This window comes from Macaca fascicularis, chromosome 1 (assembly GCF_037993035.2).
Source record: "Macaca fascicularis isolate 582-1 chromosome 1, T2T-MFA8v1.1".
NCBI lineage: Eukaryota > Metazoa > Chordata > Mammalia > Primates > Cercopithecidae > Macaca > Macaca fascicularis.
Genome location: NC_088375.1, coordinates 141,828,619 through 141,844,795, shown reverse-complemented (window position 1 = coordinate 141,844,795; position 16,177 = coordinate 141,828,619). Strand labels below are relative to the sequence as shown.

The window sequence follows — 16,177 nt, the reverse complement described above, 5'->3', positions numbered from 1 at the left end:
TAAATCTAGTAACACCGTTATCAAAATATGTTTACGGAAAACTAACATCAATAATAAAAGATTAAATTTAGTTATCGACAAGATGTCAACACAGATAATTTAGCATCATAAAAACTCAATCAGATATTGGTATGACAAATCAGATTGATACAACCTCATTTAATATTATTTTATTTATAAATTAGTTTAGTCATATCCTTCAAAAGTGACTGTGCTTTAGTATGAATTTCAGTACTGCCTACAGATTTCTGTCAGTATACATTGTAACAGCCATGCATATTTATAAGGATGTAATTTCATCTCTGGATTTCAGTGACACTGATAAACCATTCAAGCTTCACTCTTGGTTTTTAATGACACCAGAATAAGTTGATGGAATTACAGCTTTATATGTGCCATCAAAAGTCTTATTTCTTATATAATAAGGCTGGAATCTTTAAAGGGTATCATTCCTGCTATCTCACCATGGAAAGGTGGATGCCTAGTTTATTTTTTTAAAATCCCATAACTTGCCTTTAGTAATCCATTCTAATGCCGAGTCTACAGTCATTTCTTTATAGTTATTTCACGCACACACACACACACACACAGAGCAAACCCTCCCTCCTCTCCTTCTATCTCCGTGCCTTTCCCCACTCTCTCACCACAGCTATACTGTAAATTTATTTCAGGAAAGAATGTACCTGCATTCAAATCCTTTTGATGCTTTTTGAATCCAAACACCTCACAAAAAAGTAAAAGTATATAACTGATTAAAATAATAATGGGTAATATACCCATTTTTGCCAACACACTGGTACATACACATTTCTCTTGCTCTCTAATCTATCCAGAAAACATGTATCAATGTTAACTGCCCACTAATAAGATAACAATCAAAGCAGAGGAGCCCTAAGCTCTCTAAATGACCCACCTTTTTTGATCAAACCATTAAAAGCTCCGGTTTTAAAGGGTTACCAGTCAAAAGAAAAACTGTAAAGAGATACTAGTAAATGCCAATCCTAGTAAATTAACCAAGGAAGTGACTGAAAATGTTTCTTGACTGAAATCTACCCCAGAAGCAAGATGAGCTAACCTGGTCTGACAGCAACTACCAAAACAAGTTCAGGAAAAGTAGAAAATAGGACACGCTTTTTTGTTTTGTTTTTAAGATAATCTAATCACAATAAGACAAACACAAAAAAGGCATTATTATATTGACAAAAAACAAAATCAGTTAATTGACATATTTACCTTGCATTCAATCTCTGCTTGTTTGCGCTTTGCTTCACTTAACTGAGTAAGGAGTCCTTTGTTCTGTGCAGAAAGATACTGCACTTTCTCCTGTAGGCTAACCACCTCTTGTTCTGCTCTTCGAAGATGGTTACTATTGATCTGGTTCTAATAATCAGAAATATAAATACTCAGACTATAGTTACAAGACCTAAAAATTAAAAAAAATTACCTATCCATTTTATATCACAACACTATTAAAAATGTTACTAGTTATTAGGTCAGTGTTATTCAACAAATCAACTTTAAAAAATACGATAAAACTGCCTTTAAAATCAAGTCATCCAAAGGAATGCATACTGTCAATATTAGAAATTCTCATTATAGCTCAATATACCATTTATACAAAAAATAGCTGTAAACTATAAAAATGCTTATATACAACTTGAAGGCATTCCTAAGATTGGCAATGGGAGTACAAAGTAGATAGATAGAGGAATGGTGAGTTTAATTCCTCTTTCCAGTTCTGGAAAGAAAGCACAACCAGTCAAAAGGTACCATCATGCCTAGCACAGTGGCTCATGCCTCTAATCCCAGCATTCAAGACCAAGGTGGGCAAATCACTTGTGGCCAGGAGTTTAGGACCAGCCTGGCCAAAATGGTGAAACCTGTCTCTACTAAAAATACAAAAATTAGTCGGGCGTGGTGGTACATGTCTGTAATCCCAGTTACTTGGGAGGCTAAGGCACAAGAATCACTTGAACCCAGGAAGTGGAGGTTGCAGTGAGCTGAGATCACGCAGCTGCACTCCAGCCTGGGTAACAACAAGACTCTGTCTCAAAAAGAAAAAAAAAAAGGAAAGGAAAAAAAAAGGTACCATCACTATTTATTGGGCTGTAAACCTGATGTCACACAATATGGCCTATGTGTATTTCTACACGGTCTCAATGTCTAGCACAGTCTCTTTTGATGAAGCACAGATTTTGAATTCTGGTTTTAATATTTGGTCATTAAGCAAACAAGCTAATATCTCTGAGTCTCTATTTCCTTATTTGAAAAATGCACATAAAATACTTTCTATTCCTCATTTTGGTGTCTTCAGAATTAAATGAGATAATACGTGTAACAGGGCCTAATATGTAGCAATAAATCCTAGCTGTTTATTGTATTATAATTACAGAATGTGCTTAAAAAAACATATAGACCTTGAACTAACATGAGATAGTTTTCACACTCAGGTATGACCCAGCCTGAATTCTCTCAATCCTAAATTACTCTATCAGAGGCCTGAAAGAAACAGTAGGGACTTTCATAGCAGAAAGAAGTAAAAATCTAACTTCTCCTTTAACAGTTCTTAAACCTTGGCCAAGTTATTTAATCCTACCAAATTTCAGTAGAGATAGTATTACTTGCCTTTTGAGGCTACGTTGTGAAGATTAGATTATGACAGAAAAGTTTATGAAAGCAGTCTCATACAATCATGTCATGTCATGTCATGTCATTTCATTTCATTTTTTTGAGACAAGAGTCTCACTTTGCTGCCCAGGCAAGAGTGCAGTGGCATGACCTTTGCTCACTGCAACCTCCACCTCCTGGGTTCAAGTGATTCTCCTGCCTCAGCCTCCCAAGTAGCTGGGATTACAGGCATCCACCACTATGCCCGGCTAATTTTTGTATTTTAGCAGAGACAGGATTTCACCATGTTGGCCAGGCAGATCTTGAACTCCTAACCTCAAGTAATCCACCTGCCTCAGCCTCCCAAAGTGCTGGGAGATTACAGGCGTGAGCCACTGCACCCAGGAAATTTTAGATACTTAATAAATGTTCAGTTGTTGCCATTATTATACCTACTTTACCTCACCCTATGAAAAAGACCCTGCCTCTAGTTTTAATGCTGGAGAGGATGTGGAGAAATAGGAACACTTTTACACTGTTGGTGGGACTGTAAACTAGTTCAACCATTATGGAAAACAGTATGGCGATTCCTCAAGGATCTAGAACTAGATGTACCATATGACCCAGCCATCCCATTACTGGGTATATACCCAAAGGATTATAAATTATGCTGCTATAAAGACACATGCACTCGTATGTTTATTGCAGCACTATTCACAATAGCAAAGACTTGGAATCAACCCAAATGTCCATCAGTGACAGATTGGATTAAGAAAATGTGGCACATATACACCATGGAATACTATGCAGCCATCAAAAAGGATGAGTTTGTGTCCTTTGTAGGGACATGGATGCAGCTGGAAACCATCATTCTTAGCAATGTATCACAAGAACAGAAAACCAAACACCGCATGTTCTCACTCATAGGTGGGAACTGAACAATGAGATCACTTGGACTCAGGAAGGGGAACATCACACACAGGGGCCTGTCATGGGGAGGGGGGAGGGGGGAGGGATTGCATTGGGAGTTATACCTGATGTAAATGACAAGTTGATGGGTGCAGCACACCAACATGGCACAAGTATACATATGTAACAAACCTGCACGTTATGCACATGTACCCTACAACTTAAATAATTAAAAAATAAATAAATAAATAAATAAATAAAATAAAATAAATAAATAAAATAAAAAAAAAAGAAAAAATGTAGGTCATCTAACAGATGTAAACTCCAAAATGTTCAACCACTTAAAACTTTCTTTATCTTTACTTTTACTTATCTTCCTGTAACACATACTGTAGTCTTTCTTTCTTTTTTTTTTTTTTTTTTTAAGATATCATCTCACAGGAGCTTGCTGTGTTGCCCAGGCTAGAGAACAGAGGCACAATCATAGCTCACTTGTAGCTTCAATCTTCCAGGCTCAAGCTATCCTCCCACCTCGGCCTCCTGAATAGCTGGGACCACAGGCATGTGCTGCCACGCCCAGATAATTTTTTTAATTTTTAGTAGAGATGAGGTCTTGCTATGTTGCTCAGGCCAGCCTTGAACTCCTGAACTCAAGTGATCCTCCCATCTTGGTCTCCCAAAATCCTGCAATCACAGGCAGGAGTCACTGCACCTGGCCTCTTTCTCATTTTGAATCAACAAATAAGTCTGTCTACAAAATTAAGTAAACTTCTTAGCACTGTATTCAAAATGTATCACAGCCTCTTTTTACTGTCTTACCTGCTACCATCAAAACAAATAACTACACTTCAGAGGGACACATCTTTGACATAAGCTGCAAATAAATTTCCACAGATAAAACCCCTTCCTGCATCCTTGAACACAAGACCATAATTCCACATTATGGTTGATAAATAATACACATGAAACCCAATTATTGACCATGAGTGAGAGACAGCAGAAAAAAAAATATTTTAAGAACTCTAAAGATAAAAAATTATAGGACTTTATATAACATAGGTTATGTTTAAAATTACAATATTAATGACATAAAAGGAAGATGCCAAAACATAAGCAAAGAACAAGTCACTATCAAAAAAACATTAAGCAAATCAGAAAAATAACCAAAGAAAATTTCTATAAATACAGCCACTGAATTCAATGAATGGGTTAGACTGGAGATTAGCTGTACTGAAAAAATAATTAGTGTCCCAGAAGAGGTCATTAGACACAGAAAAGAGAATAAGGTCCAAAATAGGTCCAAACCTAATAGGGGTTGCAGGATAAATAGTAAAAAAAAGGTGAGATACGATGGTTTAAGAGATGGTAATAGCTGAGAATTTTTTACAATTTAAGAAACAAAAGATATAAATCTACACTTTAGGAAACACGATTAGTTCCAACCAGGATAAAAACAAATAAATCCCTACCAAGATACACTGTAACAAAACTTAGAATGCTAAAGAGGCAAATCAAGGGAAAAACTGAGACCTATAAAGGAAGGGTAATGAAATGTCTAGCAGATATTTCAACAGCAAAAATTCATAATGCTTAAAAAAGAAACTTCACCCTATAGTAGTATACTGAGCTAAACTATCACACAAGAAAAAAGTAAATTTACTTTAAGAAAGTGGGCCGGACACAGTGGCTCACACCTGTAATCCCAGCACTTTGGGAGGCTGAGGCAGGCAGATCACAAGGTCAGGAGATCGAAACCATCCTGGCTAACACGGTGAAACCCTGTCTCTACTAAAAATACAAAAAAAAAAAAAAAAAAAAAAAAATTAGTCAGACGTGGTGGTGGGCGCCTGTAGTCCCAGCTACTCAGGAGGCTGAGGCAGAAGAATTGCTTGAACCTGGGAGGCGGAAGTTGCAGCGAGCCGAGATCATTCCACTCCATCTCAAAAAAAAAAAAAAAAAAAGGAAAAGAAAAAAAGCCAGCCAAACTCTAAGTTCAACCCCAGAGCCTCCCAGGAGAGATGCAATGGGATTTAAGCACTTTCTCACCTGGGGCAGAGCAGATGCAGCCACAAGCTAAGAATGATACAGCTAGAATAAATATCAAACTGGTGGAAGCTAAGTATTGGCTGGCTAGACAGTGTGGAGGCTCAGGAGGCAGCAGACTTAGAGCCTAAGTTCATAAACTCTTGCACACTTTTCTTCAGGTACTCCAACAGGTACACACAAAAAAGACTGGTGAGAGTCTTGAGAAAAAAACCTTCATGATACAGGACTCAGGAAGGGGAACAGCAGTCACTATGGGAAGGTGCTAAACTTTGCCTGTCTCCTCTAGGGAATATATGCTTTAATCTGTGTGGATCAGGGCCAACTATTGTCTTTGGGGCACTGGTGAAAGCCACTGCATCTTAGGGAAGGGCAGAACTGCGTTTTGTGCCTAGGACTACATCTAGGGGTAAGCAGGAGCACTAAAGACCAAATGCACCAGATCAAAGGACATAATGAAGCCTAAGACTGAATTTATTTATTTTTTACTTTATTTATTTATTTTTTTCACAGAGTTTCACTCTTGTTGCCCAGGCTGGAGTGCAATGGTGCGACCTTGGCTCACTGCAACCTCTGCCTCCCAGATTCAAGTGATTCTCCTGTCTCAGCCTCCCAAGTAGCTGGGATTACAGGTGTACGCCACCACGTCTGGCTAATTTTTGTATTTTTAGTAGAGATGGGGTTTCACCCCATCTCTGGCCTCGAACTCCTGACCTCAGGTGATCCACCCACCTCAGCCTCCCAAAGTGCTGGGGTTACAGGTGTGAGCCACCATGCCCGGCCATTTCTTTTTTTTAATTTAGAAACAGGATCTTGCTTTGTGGTTTAGGCTGGAGTGGCTTAGGCTGGACTGCAGTGGTGTTATAGTTCACTACAGCCTCAAACTCCTGGGCTCAAGCGATCCTCCCACCTCAGCCTCTCAAGTAGCTGGGACTACAGGCACATACTACCATGCCTGGTTGATTTTTAAAAATTTTTATATGAGACAAGGTCTCACTATGTTGCCCAGGCTGGTCTCAAGCTCCTGGCCTCAACTGATCCTCCTGCCTGGGCCTCCCAAAGTCCTGGGGATTATAGGCATTAGCCACTGTGCCTGTCTAAGACTGAGACTTCATCAGAACAATAGAAAACACTGTTGCCCCTCCAACTCTTCTGTAATAAGTAACAAATGGAATACTGCTGAAGACAGACCCTTTTAAAGTGTTATGCAAAGGGAAGACCTAAAGACACAAAATCCCTCTGGCAAACCAGCTCCTACTCTAAAAATAAGGTATTGCTAAGGGAAAAATAAGGTATTGCTAAGGGAATTTGAAGCCTGTGGTGCACTGACGATAACCACAGAAACAACAAACCTCAAAGTCAGCCCATCTCTGGACTATATTAACTGCAATCTCCCACATTAAAGGCCTAGCAGAAGGAAAAATGTGCCCATTTCCAGGCAGAAAAACTATTTGACTTAGTCCGCAGTCCTACATAAGCTATCCAGCCTTCAACAAAAAAAAATTACAAAGCTGGGCCGGGCGCGGTGGCTCAAGCCTGTAATCCCAGCACTTTGGGCAGCCAAGACGGGTGGATCATGAGGTCAGGAGATCGAGACCATCTTGGCTAACATGGTGAAACCTCGTCTCTACTAAAAAATACAAAAAACTAGCCAGGCGAGGTGGCAGGCGCCTGTAGTCCCAGCTACTTGGGAGGCTGAGGCAGGAGAATGGCCTAAACCCAGGAGGCGGAGCTTGCAGTGAGCTGAGATCCAGCCACTGCACTCCAGCCTGGGCGACAGAGCAAGACTCCGTCTCAAAAAAAAAAAAAAAAAAATTACAAAGCATAGCAAAAGGCAAGGAAAAACAAAGCACTCCCAAGAGACAAAGCAATCAACAGAACCAGCATTACATATGACACAGATGTTAAAAATATTTGTGATGGTTAATACTGAGTGTCAACTTGATTGGATCGAAGGATACAAAGTATTGATCCCGTGTGTATCTGTGAGGGTGCTGCCAAAAGAGATTAACATTTGAGTCAGTGGGATGGGAAAGGCAGATCCACCCTTAATCTGGTGGGCACAATCTAATCAGCTGCCAGCCAATATAAAGCAGGCAGAAAAATGTGAAAAGGAGAGACTGGCCCAGCCTCCCAGCCTACATCTTTGTCCCTTGCTGGATGCTTCCTGCCCTCCACCATCAGACTTCAAGTTCTTCAGTTTTGGAACTCAGACTGGCTTTTCTTGCTCCCCATCTTGCAGATGGCCTATTGTGGGACCTTGCCATCGTGTAAGTTAATACTTAATAAACTCCTATATACATATATATGTATATGTATATATATAGGAATTATATATATGTGCATTTATATATAACATACATATTATATAACATTATATAACATATTACATATGTTTTTTATATATATATATTATTCCTGTATATATCCTATTAGTTCTGTCCCTCCAGAGAACCCTGACTAATACAGATATTGGTACCAGGAGTGGTTCTAGAGGAACAGAATATTAAGGATGGAGTTATTTCATTGGTTTGGGGGTTTCTGGAGTTGGCTACTTAATATGATAAGACCCAAAAATGCTAAGGACTCTACTTCTAATAGTATGAAGCACACTGATACTTCTTGGCATGAACTGTTTAGAGTTATGCAAAATAAGTGCATTTGACACTCCTGATTTACTATTTGTGAGAGGCAAGCAATTTAGTGACTCTATACATAATACCGTTCACTATATGTGGAGAACCAAGGGATGTAATGAAGTTGGTTGGTTGCTCCTAAGTTCACTGGACAAAGTGATGAAAGAAAATGATGAACTCAGGGATTCTGTCTCCCAGCTTCAGAAGCAGATACTAAGCCTCAAATCTGCTAAGACTGCCTTGAATGAGAGTAGACAGTCACAAGCTCTTCATGAGAGTGGCTGACCTGCAACGAAAGATGCACGCACAGCCTTGTCAGGTGTCTACTGTTAAAGTGAAGGCATTGATTGGAAAACAATGGGACCCTAAAACTTGGAATGGGGATGTGTGGGAGGACCCTGATGAAGCTGGGGACACTGAGTTTGTAAACTCAGATGAACCTTTTTTATCAGAAGGAACAGCTTCCCCATCCCTAGTAGTGGTAACAACCCCTTCCCGACCCATGCTGCCATCAGCCTTTCCACCTTGGTCTGAGGAAATGAACCCTGCACTGCCTGAGGCAACATTGATGCCCTCCCTTGAGGAAGTTGCCAGGCAAGATAATGTTGATTCTTCTCAGGAGCCACCCCCAACACCTGTTTGCTTCTAGACCTATAGCTAGGTTAAAGTCTCAGTGGGCCCCTAGAGGTGAGGTTGACAGTGTGACCCATGAGGTGTGCTACATTTGAAAAAAAAAAATGTTTGAGTTCTCTAATTTATATAAACAGAAATCTGGAAAACAGGCCATGGGAATGGATATTAAGGGTATGGGATAATGGTGAAAGGAACACAGAGTTGGATCAGGCTGAATTTATTGATTTGGACCCACTAAGTAGGGACTCAGCATTTAATGTTGCAACTCTGGGGGTTAAAAAAGGTTCTAATAGTTTATTTTCTTGGCTGAAAGATGGATTAGAAGATGGTTCACAGTGAGTGAGCTGGAAACTCCTGATCTCCCTTGGGTTTTTTTTTTTTTTTGAGATGGAGTCTCGCTCTGTCGCCCAGGCTGGAGTGCAGTGGCCGGATCTCAGCTCACTGCAAGCTCCGCCTCCCGGGTTTACACCATCCTCCTGTCTCAGCCTCCTGAGTAGCTGGGACTACAGGCGCCCGCCACCTCGCCCAGCTAGTTTTTTGTATTTTTTTAGTAGAGATGGCGTTTCACCGTGTTAGCCAATATGGTCTCGATCTCCTGACCTCGTGATCCGCCCGTCTTGGCCTCCCAAAGTGCTGGGATTACAGGCTTGAGCCACCACGCCCGGCCTCTCCCTTGGTTTAATGTAGAGGATGGGATCCAAAGGTTTAGGGAGATTGGGATGGTGGAGTGGATTAGTCACTTTAGACCTACTCATCTCAGCTGGGAGGGTCCAGAAGACATACTCTTGACCAATGCCTTTTGAAATAGATTTGTGAGGGCAGCACCTGCATCTTTGAAGAGCCCTGTAATTGCTCTTCGCAGTATGTCAGATCTAACGGTGGGAACTGTAGTTACTCAACTACAAAATTTAAATACAAAGGGAATAATTGAATCCCAAGGTGGCAGCGGCCAAGTGACAGTACTTAACCATCAACGGCAAGGTGGACGTAGCTACTGTAATGAACAGCAGCGGCAAACGGGCAATCAAAATAGTCTGACTTGTTTAGAACTCTGGCATTGGCTAACTAATCATGGTGTTCCTAGAAGTGAAATTGATAGGAAGCCTGCAGGATTCCTACTTAATTTATACAAGCAGAAAACTTCTAGGTCGAATGGACAAAATACTAATTTGAATTACAAAAACAGAGATTCATGGCCCCTACAGGTGAGTCACAGCAGAGACCTCTAGGATTTTGGAGCGAGACCCTGCCATCTTCTGCAGACAACTACTCTCCTTTTGAGAGACAGCTGTTGGCCTGTTATTGGGCTTTGGTGGAAACTGAACCATGGTTCATCATAGTCACGAACTGACTATGGGTCATCAAGTCACCATGCGACCTGAACTGTATATCATGAACTGGGTACTTTCTGACCCATCTAGTCATAAAGTGGGCTGTGCACAGCAGCACTCCATCATCAAATGGAAGTGGTATACACGTGATTAGGCCTGAGCAGGTCCTGAAGGGACAAGTAAATTCCATGAGGAAGTAGCTCAAATGCCCATGGTCTCCACTCCTGTCACCCTGTCTTCTCTCCCCCAGCCTGCACTGATGGCCTCATGGGGAGTTCCCTACGATCAGCTAACAGAGGAAGAGAAGACCAGGGCCTGGTTCACAGATGTTTCTGCACGATATGCAGGAACCACCTGAAAGTGGACAGCCACAGCACTACAGCCCCTTTCTAGGACATCCCAGAAGGACAGCGGTGAAGGTAAATCTTCCCACTGGGCAGAACTTTGAGCAGTGCACCTGGCTATGCACTTTGCATGGAAGGATAACTGGCCAGATGTGCGAGTAAACAATGATTCATGTAGCTGATGGTTTGGCTGGTTGGTCAGGGACTTGGAAGAAGCATGATTGGAAAATTGGTGACAAAGAAATCTGGGGAAGAGGTATGTGGATGGACTTCTCTGAGTGGCCAAAAACTGTGAAGACATTTATATCCCATGTGAGTGCCCACCAATGGGTGACCTCAGCAGAGGAGGAGTTTAACAATTGAGTGGATAGGATGACCCCTTCTGAGGACACCCCTCAGTTTCTTTTCCCAGCCACCCACTGTCGCCCAATAAGCCCATGAACAAAGTGGCCATGGTGGCACGGATGGAGGTTACACATGCTCTCAGCAACATGGACTTCCACTCACCAAGGCTGACCTGGCTACAGCCACTGCTGAGTGCCCAACTTGCCAGCATCAGAGACCAACACTGAGCCCTTGATATGGCACCATTCCTTAGGGTGATCAGCTAGCTACCCGGTGGCAGGTTGATTATATTGGACCTCTTCCATCATGGAAAGGCCAGAGGTTTGTCCTCACTGGAACAGACACTTACTCTGGATATGGGTTTACCTATCCTGCACGTAATGCTTCTGCCGAGACTACCATCTGTTGACTCACGGAATGCCTTAACCACTGTCATGGTATTCCACACAGCATTGCCTCTGACCAAGGCACTCACTTTATGGCCGAAGAAGTGTGGCAGTGGGCTCACGTTTATGGAATTCACTGATCTTACCATGTTCCCCATCATCCTGAAGCAGCTGGATGGATAGAATGGTGGAATGGCCTTTTGAAGTCACAATTACAATGTCAATTAGGTGACAACACTTTGCAGGGCTGGGCCAAAGGTCTCCAGAAGGCCGTGTATGCTCTGAATCAGCATCCAATATATGGTACTGTTTCTCCCATAGCCAGGATTCACGGGTCCAGGAATCAAGGGGTGGAAGTAGAAGTGGCACCACTCACCATCACCCCTAGTGATCCACTAGCAAAATTTTTGCTTCCTATTCCCTCAACATTAATTCTGCTGGCCTACAGGTCTTAGTTCCAGAGTGAGGAATGCTACCACCAGAAGACACAACAACAACTCCATTAAACTGGAAGTTAAGATTGCCACCTGGACATTTTGGGCTCCTGCTACCTTTAAGTCAACAGGTTAAGAAAGGAGTTACAGTGTTGGCTGGGATGACTGACCCAGACAATCAAGACGAAATCAGCCTACTACTGCACAATAGAGGTAAGGAAGAGTATGCATGGAATACAGGAGATCCATCAGGGCATCTTAGTATTACCATGCCCTGTGATTCAGGTCAATGGGAAACTACAACATCCCAAACCAGGCAGGAATACAAATGGCCCAGACCCCTTAGGAATGAAGGTTTGGGTCACTCCACCAGGAAAAAAAACACAACCCGCTGAGCTGCTTGCTGAAAGCAAAGGGAATACAGAATGGGTAATAGAAGGCAGTCATCAATACCAGATACCACTACGTGACCAGCTGCAGAAACAAGGACTGTAATAGTCATGAGTATTTCCTCCTTTTGTTAAAATCATGTTTGTGTATGTAATTTGTACTAAGAAAATATATTTTATCATGTGACACAAGATTTATTGACTTCATATCAGCATTTAAGTATTGTTAACTTTATGTAATAGTTTTTGAGTCGGGGATTGGTGCATTTCCGGTTGTACAAAGGATAGCTGTATTACGTTAGGTGTAATTATTACCCATTATTGTCTTTATTTGAAGATTATGTATGATCTCAGGAGATGTGCATAGGTTCAAGTTGACAAAAGACGGACTTGTGATGGTTAATATTGAGTTAATATCCAAGATCAATACAAAGTATCGATCCTCGGTGTGTCTGTGAGGGTGTTGCCAAAAGAGATTAACATTTGAGTCAGTGGGCTGGGGAAGGTAGATCCACCCTTATCTGATGGGCACAATCTAATCAGCTGCCAGCGGATATAAAGCAGGCAGAAAAATGTGAAAAGGAGAGCCTGGCCCAGCCTATATATTTCCCCCATGCTGGATGCTTCCTGTCCTCGAACACTGGACTTCAAGCTCTTCGGTTTTGGGACTTGGACTGGCTCTCCTTGCTCTTCAGCTTATAGACAGCCTATTGTGGGACCTTGTGATCGTGTAAGTTAATACTTTAAATAAACTCCCCTTTATATATATATATCCTATTAGTTCTGTCCCTTTAGAGAACCCTGACTAATACAATAGCTGACAGAGAATTTAAAATAACTGTGATTACTATACTAAAGGCTCTAAGGTAAAGGTGAAAATCATATAAGATTAGACAGGTAATATCAGCAGAAAAATGAAAACTGTGAGTCAAAAAGAAAAGCTAGAGATGGGCTAGGCACAGTGGTTCGTGGCTGTAATCCTAGCACTTTGGGGAGGCTGAGGTGGGAGGATCACTGGGCTCAGGAGTTCGAGACCAGCCTGGGCAACACAGTGAGACCCTTCCTCTTTGAAAAAAAAATTTTTTTTTTAAAGAAAAGCTAGAAATGAAAAATGGTAACAGATGTAAAGAATGCCTTCAGTGGCTCATCAAACAACTCCACAAAGCAATGGAAAGAATGAGTGAACTTAATAACTTGTCAGCAAAAATGTTTTAGTCAATGGAAACTGAAAACAGAAAGAGAAAAATAATAGGGACAAAAAGAACAGAGCAACAGAGAGTTGTCAGACAACCTTGAACAATCTAACATATGTATAATTGAAACCCCTGAAGAAGAGAGCGTGAGAAGAAATACTTGAAGAAATAACAACCAAGGGCCGGGCATGGTGGCTCACGCCTGTAATCCCAGAACTTTGGGAGGCCGAGACCAGCGGATCACCTAAGGTCAGGAGTTTGAGACCAGTCTGACCAACAGGGAGAAACCCCGTCTGTACTAAAAATACAAAATTAGCCATGCTTGGTGTCACATGCCTGTAATCCCAGTTACTTGGGAGGCTGAGGCAGGAGAATGGCTTGAACCCAGGGGGCAGAGGTTGTAGTGAGCCGAGATCACGCCATTGCACTCTAGCCTGGGCAACAAGAGTGAAACTTCATCTTAAAACAACAAAAAAAGAAATAACAACCAAGAATTTTCCAAAATTTATGGCATACACAAATCTATAAATCAAAGAAACTCAGAGAAAAAAAAAACAGATCTAGGTATATCATATTCAACCTGCTATAAAGAGAAAAGCTTGAAAGCAACCAGAGGAAAAAATACGTTACATGTTGAGGAACAAAAATAAGAATTACAACACAGTGCTGGCTGGCATGGTTTCTGACAAGAAGATAGTAGAGTGATTTAAAGTTTTATAAGAAAAAAACTGTCAAGGCAGAATTCAATATCTTGCAAATATATCTTTTAAAATTGAAGAAATAAACATTTTCTCAAACAAAAACCAGCACTAAAGAAAATGATAAAAGAAGTTCTTACAGCAGAAAAAATAAGATACCAGACAGAAACATGGATCTGCACAGAGTGCTGAAACAGAATATCTTGAAGGAAAAACACATTTCATTAAAAGTTTTTCAATTTCTATGAAAGATAACTTTAATGCAAAATTAGTAGTATATATGTTTGGACAATATGTAAAATGTATGACAATTTCACAAAAGAGGTAGAAAGATTTGAAAATACACTGTTGAAAGAGCCTTAGATTACACATGAAGTGTAATATTTATTCATTTATTATTTATAATTTATTATTTGAAGGTACACTCTATTTATTGTAAAACCCAGAACAACCACTAAAAAAACTCTTGAAAGATGTATAAATAAATAAGTCAAATGTGAAGATAAAAATGGAATCACAATAAATATCTAATAAATCCAAGAGAAGGTAGAAAAAAAATAAAGAAACAAAGAACAGACAGAATAAACAAAATAGCTAGCAAGGTGACAGATATCCATCCAAATAAAATCACAAAACTGAGACCAAACATGATGGTAAAAGAAACTATGAGACTAAATGGTTTTTAGTTTTTAGTTTTTTTTGTTTTTCTTTGAGGTGGAGTCTTGCTCTGTCACCCAGACAGGAGTACAGTGGCGTGATCCTGGCTCACTGCTGCAACCTCCACCTACTGGGTTCAACCGATTCTCCTGCCTCAGCCTCCCGAATAGCTGGGACTACAGGCATGTGCCACCACGCCCAGCTAATTTTTTTGTATTTTTAGTAGAGATGGGGTTTCACCATGTTGGCCAGGCTGGTTTCAAACTCCTGACCTCAGGTGATCCACCTGCCTTGGCCTCCCAAAATGTTGGGATTACATGCTTGAGCTACTGCACCCAGCCAGTTTTTATAGCTTTATTGAGATACAGTTCACATATTATAAAACTGACCTCCCTCAAGTATACATATATTCAGTAGTTTTTAGCCTATTGAGAGTTGAACAATCATTTATCAGACTGTATTTTTAAAAGTAACCATCTATATGCTGTTTATCAGAGATAAAAACACATACAAACAAATTAAGATGGGAAAAAATATAGTACAATTTATCTTAAGAAATCTAAATCTAGGCAGGGCGCGGCAGCTCACACCTGTAATCCCAGCACTTTGGGAGGCGGAGGTGGGCGGATCACAAGGTCAGGAGTTCGAGACTAGCCTGGCCAGCATGGTGAAACCCCATCTCTACTAAAAATACAAAAATTAGCCGGGCACGGTGGTGGCCGCCTGTAATCCCAATTACTCAGGAGGCTGAGGCAGGAGAATAGCCTGAACCCAGGAGGCAGAGGTTGCAGTGAGCCGAGATCTGGCCACTACACTCCAGCCTGGGAGACAGAGCAAGACTCCATCTTAAAAACAAAAAACAAAAAACAACAAAAAAAACTAAATCTAAAATATTAAAAACCTGAATGGAGCAATGGGAATGTGTTGTATCTCTGTGTATGTGATCTCCATCACAAATATGTTTTTAGTATTTTGATAACTATACCTCAATAAAAGTGGCTGGGATTTATGCATTAAAAAATATTATTTTAAGAAGGGGTCTACAGGTTCCAGACTGCCAACAGTGTTGATGGCAGAGACAAACAAAAAATGATAAGAATCTTTGTACTTAAGAAACTCTTGAAGATATACACAAGGAAACCTAAGCAAGAATGTTCAGAGTAGCACTGTTCGCAAGAGCAAAAAGGAGAGTGGATCAATAAATTGAGGTATAGTCACTGACAGACTTTTCTAAAAGTCCTTAAAATGACAGAACTGGAGTTACATGTATAAACATGGACAAATTTCTTAATCTAAATGGTGGATACATGAGTGTTTGATATAATACTCTTTAGATTACTATACACCACCACCATTACACCATACGATTTTTTTTTGTTTTTTTTTTTTCATTTATCAATGTGAAAATTTCATGGATCATCACCAGTCCAAATACTGGCTGGCATTTAGGAACCAGTGCTTCATACCATCCTGCTTCCAGCAAAATCCATCCAAAATCACACTTATTAGTCAGCGACAGTATTAGGCACAACACAAATTCCTTAGGAAACCTTTCTCCAAACCACCTAGTTG

General features: G+C 40.7%; 1 protein-coding gene across 14 annotated transcripts in view; it reads right to left on the bottom strand.

Annotated features, from left to right (window-relative positions):
* Positions 1–16,177, bottom strand: part of EVI5 (ecotropic viral integration site 5) — a 271,149-nt gene that overhangs the window by 84,013 nt on the left and 170,959 nt on the right. For all 14 annotated transcript variants that reach the window (XM_045367267.3, XM_045367270.3, XM_074001609.1 and 11 more), the window contains one exon: positions 1,234–1,380. In XM_045367267.3, coding sequence (XP_045223202.1) covers positions 1,234–1,380 — 147 coding nt within the window. The remainder of the gene's footprint in view (positions 1–1,233; positions 1,381–16,177) is intronic.